Source organism: Kryptolebias marmoratus, linkage group LG23 (genome assembly GCF_001649575.2).
Source record: "Kryptolebias marmoratus isolate JLee-2015 linkage group LG23, ASM164957v2, whole genome shotgun sequence".
Lineage (NCBI taxonomy): Eukaryota > Metazoa > Chordata > Actinopteri > Cyprinodontiformes > Rivulidae > Kryptolebias > Kryptolebias marmoratus.
The window spans coordinates 723,516-731,190 of record NC_051452.1 but is presented as its reverse complement, the minus strand read 5'-3'; the positions used below and the strand labels follow the sequence as shown (position 1 = coordinate 731,190).

At 40.7% G+C, this 7,675-nt stretch overlaps 1 protein-coding gene across 1 annotated transcript in view; it reads right to left on the bottom strand.

Annotated features, from left to right (window-relative positions):
- Positions 1 to 6,568, bottom strand: part of LOC108246499 (transmembrane protein 163) — a 35,936-nt gene extending 29,368 nt beyond the window's left edge. The window contains exons 1-2 of the mRNA XM_017434080.3: positions 6,220 to 6,568; positions 3,810 to 3,929 (exon numbers count right to left, since the gene is read on the bottom strand). Coding sequence (XP_017289569.1) covers positions 3,810 to 3,929; positions 6,220 to 6,373 — 274 coding nt within the window. The 5' untranslated portion in view covers positions 6,374 to 6,568. The remainder of the gene's footprint in view (positions 1 to 3,809; positions 3,930 to 6,219) is intronic.
- Between the last annotated feature and the right edge of the window lie 1,107 nt (positions 6,569 to 7,675).

Here is a 7,675-nt window from a genome sequence, read left to right as displayed (position 1 = left end):
AAAAAAAAAAAAAAAACAGTTAGCATTTTGCTACTTTTGTTGCTTTCAGAAAACATTTTTCTGCTTTTACCTGTTAGCTAGTATTTTGTTACTTTTAGCTTTTAGCTAGCCTTTTATATATTTGCCTTTGAGCTAGCATGTCGCTACATTTAACATGTTGCTACTTTTATCTTTTAGCTAGCGTTTTTTTACTTGCTACTTTAGCTGCTAGTCAGTTTTAGTTATTAACTAACTTTTGGCTGCTCTTAATGTTTTGCTACATTTAGCTGTTAGCTAGTCTTTTACATCTGAGCTAGCATTTTGCTTCATTTAACCTTTTTCACTTGTAGTTAGCATTCTCCTACTTTTATTTTGTAACAAGGCCTTTTACTTTTCAGCTAGCCTTTTGCTATTTTTAACTTTCAGCTCACCTTTTGCGACTTTTTCCTGCTTTCAGAAAACATTTTCTACTTTTACCTGTGAGCTAGCAATTTGTTACTTTTGTCTTTTAGCTAGCCTTTTTTATATTTACCTTTGAGCTAGCATTTTGCTACATTTAATATGTTGCTACTTTTATCTTTTAGCTAACCTTTTTCTACTTTAGTTATTATTTTGCTGCTTTTAGCTTTGAGTTAGCCTTTTGCATTTTCTTCAAAGAAGCTTTTTGATACTCTTCGCTAGCATTTTGTCTCATTTAACGTTTTCTTACTTTTTGCAGCTGCTACTTTGTTATAGTTATTAACTAACTTTTGGCTGCTCTTAATGTTTTGCTACATTTAGCTTTTAGCTAACCTTTTTCTTCTTTATTATTTTGCTACTTTTAGCTTTGAGTTAGCCTTTTGCATTTTTCAGCTTCAAAGAAGCATTTTGACACTCTTAGCTAGCATTTTGTTTAATTTACATTTAACCTTTTGCTACTTTAGCTGCTACTTAGTTTTAGTTAACTATCTTTTTGCTGCTCTTAGTGTTTTGCTACATTTAGCCTTAAGATACTTTTATCTTTACTAACCTTTTGCTGCTTCTAGTTAGTGTTTTTCTACTTTTACCTGTTAGATAGCATTTTTCTACTTTTAGCTAGCCTTTAATATATTTACCCTTGAGCTAGCATTTTGCTACATTTAACATGTTGCTACTTTTATCTGTTAGCTAACCTTTTTCTACTTTAGCTAAGATTTTGCCTCTTTTAGCTTTGAGTTAGCCTTTTGCATTTTTTAGCTTCAAAGAAGCTTTTTGATACTCTTAGCTAGCATTTTGTCTCATTTGACCTTTTCTAACTTTTTGCTACTTTAGCTGCTACTTAGTTTTAGTTATTAACTAACTTTTGGCTGCTCTTAGTGTTTTCCTACTGTTAGTTTTTAGCTAGCATTTTTCTACATTTAGCCTTAATATACTTTTATCTTAACCTTTTGCTGCTTCCAATTAGTGTTTTTCTACTTTTATCTGCTAGCTAGCAATTTGTTACTTTTTAGCTTTTAGCTAGTCTTTTATATATTTTCCTTTGAACTAGCATTTTGCTACATTTAACATGTTGCTACTTTTATTTGATAGCTAACCTTTTTCTACTTTAGTTAGCATTTTGCTACTTTTAGCTTTTAGCTAACCCTTCGCTGCTTCTAGTTAGTGTTTTTGTTATTTTTAGCTAACCTTTTTTTACTTTCATTAGCTTGTTGTTACTTTCAGCTAGCACTTTTGCGACTGTTAGCTTTGAGGAAGTGTTTTGATAGTTTAAGCTAGCATTTTGCTTCATTTAACCTTTTTCACTTGTAGTTAGCATTCTCCTACTTGTATTTTGTAACAAGGCCTTTTACTTTTCAGCTAGCCTTTTGCTATTTTTAACTTTCAGCTCACCTTTTGCAACTTTTTCCTGCTTTCAGAAAACATTTTCTACTTTTACCTGTGAGCTAGCAATTTGTTACTTTTAGCTAGCTTTTTATATATTTACCTTTGAGCTAGCATTTTGCTACATTTAATATGTTGCTACTTTTATCTTTAAGCTAACCTTTTTCTACTTTAGTTAGCATTTTGCTACTTTTAGCTTTGAGTTAGCCTTTTGCATTTGTTAGCTTCAAAGACGCCTTCTGACACTCTTAGCTAGCATTTTGTCTCATTTCACCTTTTCTTACTTTTTGCTACTTTAGCTGCTACTTAGTTTTAGTTATTAACTGTTTTGGCTGCTCTTAGTGTTTTGCTACATTTAGCCTTAAGATACTTTTATCTTTACTAACCTTTTGCTGCTTCTGGTTAGTGTTTTTCTACTTTTAGCTGTTAGCTAGCATTTTGTTACTTTACCCTTTTAACTAGCGTTCTGCTCCTTTTACCTTTAACTGTTTATTTTAGCGCTCACGCTGTGTTTGGACAGAAACACTCTGTCTGGAGTTTTAATACCGTCTTTGATGTACTTTTATTATTTTTTTAAATCACCTGTTGACTCCCACGGGAGGAAGCCGTTGACACTTTACAGGAAGAATTTCTCGCACCGTTTTGTTAATTTGCTGCTCTTTAATTGAAACTTGTTCGTTTGTTTGTCACGTTTATGGCAACATTAACCGCTGCCGCTGCTGAGAGACTGATAAAGACGCCGCACGTGGGAGGAGAGACCAAACGAAGACAAACATTGTCTTTATTATTATTATTACTGCTCCGAGTGTCTTTAGGGTTGGAGAACGCTCGTGTCTCCATAAAACAAACACGACAAACCAAACGCAAATAAGCTTATAATCTTCGTGGGAGTATCTCGTCTCTGGAACAAAATAGAGTTTGGACAGAGAGGCCGTGCCTTCGCGGATCGTTGTGAAGGACTCCCAGCTACCACCACACCAAATCTTAGCTCACTGTCTGAAAATCTGACCGAGTTACAGCCATGTTTGTGCTTCCTAAACTCAATAGGCTGTGGCGGCCATCTTGAGTCCGATTCGCCCCGAAAGTTAATCAGCTGTCGAGGCACATCCGAGGAATATTTCCTGGAAGTTTCATCGAAGTCCACTCGGCCGTTCATGAGATATTTTGCTAACAGACAAACAGAGTCGACTCCAGAAAGTTAATGTTAAAGTTTTATGGAAAATCTTGGGCGATCCGTTAGCGCTCGGAGTTCGTGTTGGGGATCAGCCTCGGCTACTACCACGCCAAATTTTAGCTCAATATCTTTAAAATTGACTGAGTCGTAGCCATTTTTGTGGTTTCGAAGGTCAGGTAGCTGCGGCGGCCATCTTGAATCCGGTTGACTCCGAACGTTAATCAGTTGTAGACAAACATCCAGTGAATATTTTCATTAGCTTAAGTTCTGCGGTTCTGTAGAAAAGTTACAAACAATCAATATCTTACCTGCCACAGACGGCTTTTTATAAAGGACAAACTGACGAGCTAATGGCTAGTCGGTCCAGTCAGAATCCGCAGCGACCCACTTTAGTTTTAGCTGTTAGCTCATCAGTCCGCTCAGAGGTGAACGAATTACATCTACAACAGGTAAGATATTAACCGTTCACAATTTTCCTCTCTTTTCTCCTTTAACATCCAGAGGCTTTTTGAGATAAAGCCGAATGTTTACCGCGAAAAAAAAACAAAAAACTTAAATTTGTTTTATTTGAAAAAAAAACCAACAAAGTGAAGGGAGGAAAATCCGAAACGCCTCCGTGTTGTTTGCCTAACTGGGAGGAGAGCAAACAGCCGAACGCCGACGTTTACAGGACCAGCCAGAGCCGGATCCCGGCGTTCCCGGCGGAGCGCTCCGTGTCGTCTTTGAGTCTCGAGGAGCCCCGTGTTGAACGAGCGGCGGCGCGTTGAACGGAAACCCGTCCGGTTCGCGGGGGAGGAGCCTCGCGGCGGTTACTCACCGAACGCGGCGGCGGCCAGGACGACGGTGACCGCGATGGACGCCCAGGACGCCCACAGGGCTTTCTTGCGGTAGCTCTGGGCCTCGTGGGGCTTCAGGCGCGCGCTGCTCTCCAGCAGACCTGCAGACAAGGGGCGGGGCAAAGTGAAACCGCGGGCGCTGGAACGCGACTCAAAGCAGAATTCAAGACAGGAGGACACGAACTCGGTGCGATTCTTTACGTCTCACAAGCGTCAAAATGAGACGCAGTTTGTTAAAATTTGGCGATTTATCACCTGGCGACAGGCTAGTTCATCTCGCCTCAAAGTCTGATGGGGTATGTGGTAGTAAAAGTTGGGAAATGTACAAAAAGGTGCACGTGGAGCCTAAGAAGTCCAGACTCGAACCTGTAACCGAGTTCTGTGTTTCAAACAGGGAGCCCGTGCCTCTGCAGATTATCGTGAAGGACTCTCAGCTACTACCACACCAAATCTTAGCTCAGTATCTGGAAATCTGACCGAGTTACAGCCATGTTTGTGCTTCCTAAACTCCATAAGCTGTGGCGGCCATCTTGAGTTCGATTCGCCCTGAAAGTTAATCAGCTGTCGAGGCACATCCAAGGATTATTCCCTGGAGGTTTCATTGAAATCCACTTAGCGGTTCATGAGATATTTTGCTAACAGACAGGCAGCGTTGACTCCTAAAAGTTAATGGCAAAATGTTAAAGAAAATTCTGTGCGATCTGTTCGCGCTCAGAGTATGTGTTGGGGATCAGTCTCAGCTACTGCCACGCCAAATCTCAGCTCATTATCTGTGAAATTGATTGAGTTAATGAAATTTTTGCTTTTCTTAAGGTTAGTTAGCTGCGGCGGCCATCTTGAATCAGGGCGACTCCAAAAGGTAATCAGTTGTTGATGAACATCCGGTGATTACTTCCTGCAACTTTTATTAATATGAACTGTGTGGTTCGTGAGATATTTTGCTAACAGACAATAAAAGAAATACACACACATATAGGTAGAAACCGATATTAGCCACTTCAGCTAATATCAACTACAACCAGCTCACTGTAGCACAAAAATTGGTTTTCATCGATAGAAATTCCTTCTATAGATTTAGTTTTAGCTGAACGAGTTCTCTGGGTTTACGAAAGCGCCACTTTGAAGAGTGGATTTCAAACTAAAATAATTTAAAATACTGGATTACCGTAAGCATTAGCATTAGCTCAGCATTAGCATTAGCTCAGCATTAGCGTAAGCATTAGTCTAGCATTCACATTAGTTTAACATTAGCTTAGCATTAACGTAAGCATTAGTTTAGCGTTCACATTTGTTTAGCATTAGGTTAGCGTTAACGTCAGCATTACTTAGCGTTCACCTTAGTTTAGCATTAGCATTAGTTTAGCGTTAGCGTAAGCATTAGTTTAGTGTTCACATTAGTTTAGCGTTCACATTAGTTTAACATTAGCTTAGCGTTAAAGTCAGCATTAGTTTGCATTCACATTAGTTTAGCATTAGCATAAGCATTAGTTTAGCATTCATATTAGTTAAGCATTAGTTTAGCATTAGCTTAGTGTTAATGTCAGCATTATTTGGCGTTCACATTAGTTTAGCATTAGCTTAGTGTTAGCATAAGCATTAGTTTAACATTAGCTTAGCAATTACAAAGGGATTAATTTAGCGTTAACATTAGCAGCTCGCTACTGTCCCAGCGGCAGTAAGATGAGCAGGAAATTCAGAGTAAATTTTGTAATTTAGAGAAATATGTTACCCGTGCTGCAAAATGAGTCACAAGGAGCTGCAGTGGTGGAAAAAAAACAACCTGAAAATGTAAATTTTTGCCCTAATTGAGACCAAGTCCATAAAGACACCATCTAGAGATCCTAGGAACTAAAATGATCTTGCTAATCTACTTTTCTGCCCCCTTGGGCCCCCCCATCAGTTCGCAGCCCCTGGACCCCGACCCCCTTCTAAAAAGGTGAACTTTTATTTTTAAAAAATTTAAAAAACACAAAATCTACCATTTTTCTCTGCCGGGTGATCCCTTCGTATAATGCTCAGGGGGCATCCTTTTAGAAAACATGGCTAAATCAACAAAAACCAACAGATAAATCGCAGAATTTCAACAAACTACGCCTCACTTTGAAGCTTTTGATTCGGGGAATTTGAAAAGAACTACACAATGTTAGCGTCCTTCTTTATTCCAGGTGTTAACCACTTAAACAAAGACTTTTTATGTTAAATTAAACATTTATTTTTGGATCAAACTCTGCTAATTGGAGTTCTGTAAAGGTCAGAGGAACAATAAAGTTTTATTCAAATTCTTTCAAACGGCAAACATCACTCATGGAACCCCCTCTGTGGTCAAAAATGTTAAAATTTATAAATTATTCTTTAAAGTTGGGACACCTGAGGCTGAATGTGAGCACCTACCCGGGTCCTCCGCGCCCTCTGCCATCTTCATCTCCCGGTCCACCTCGACGCCCTCCCCGCGGCTTCCCGGGCTCCCCTCCGGCTCGTCCGCAGCGGGGAGCCCCGCGCCGACGGCCGGCTCCGGCGCGGAGTCCCGCGGCGGGAGGTCCGTCATCCTGTCGGTCCCGGCTGAGCTGAGCGGAGGGGAGCGGGAAGGGGCGCTCCGACGAACGAGAAATGAAACGAAATAAAATAAAAATAAAAATAAAAAGGGAAAGAAATTTAAAAAAAATATTTGAAATAGTTCAGGAGACACAACGACACACCTGCGGCGAGAGGAGCGTCCGAACGGAGCCGAGGATTTCCGACTGAAGACGAACTGCGCGCTGAGCGGCACGGAACAGGAAGTGAGGAGGCCTTCAAAATAAAAGTCCAGAAGCGAACCTGTACGCGCAAAACTGGAGTTTTGTACTGATTTCTTTAAAAAAATATATGTATATTAACAAACATATGTCTTTTAAATTAGAAAAAGATTTCCAAAAATATATAAAAAATTAATATATATATATATATATATATATATTTCTATTGTGCTATATCACGTGTCAAATCAAGGCCTGAGGGCCAGATCCGGCCCTTGGTAACATTTTATCCGGCCCCCTGGTTTGTGACTCTATTGCTTGTCATTTTGCTTAAAAAACTGGGCCTATTTAGTAAAGTCTTATTAATATTTTGAAGCTTTAATTTGTCAGCAATCAGAGAAAAGCCACCCGCTGCTCAGTCTGAGCCCGGTTCTGGTTCTGGTTCTGGTGGAGGTTCCTTCCTGTTAACAGGGAGCCATTTGCTCCCACTGTTGCCTGCGCGCCGCTCGGGGTGAGAGACTGCAAAAAACTATCAACAATTCGCATTTTGGAATGTATGTGCACCGAGGAGTTCAGGAGAGTTTTATTTTGAAAGCGTCGACCGGAAACGGCATCCGTCCGGTGTTTGTCGAACCTGACAGAAGGTGTTGAGCTCAGTCTGGACGAGAAAAAGGAAAGAAAAAAAAAATCAGACACACCTGATCCCGGCGGAGTCCACGAGACCCTCCTGGGCTCGCGAGCCGCCTGCAGGAAAACATCTGTCCCGGGAGGACTGGACAGATGTTTAGCAAAAGACCAAACTTTACCCGATGTTTGTTAAAACCCATTTTTGCGCAGGAAAAACCTTGAAACGACCGTTTCAGACCTCGAACCCTGACTTAGTCCAGCTGTGGCAGACCGCTGGAGGTTGGACAGCAGAAGAAGAAGAAGAAAGTTTTGGTAACAAGAGGACAGTTTCTTTTTGACTGGCGTGATGCTGACAGGAACTGAGCCCCACGTTTCATAAGAGGAACCATCGAGGTTTCCAGTGACGTCACCCAGTCTGCAAGACGTTTAACACCTGGGCAGCAGGAGACAGCAGGTGGAGGTTGGACAGCAGCAGGTTGGACAGCAGG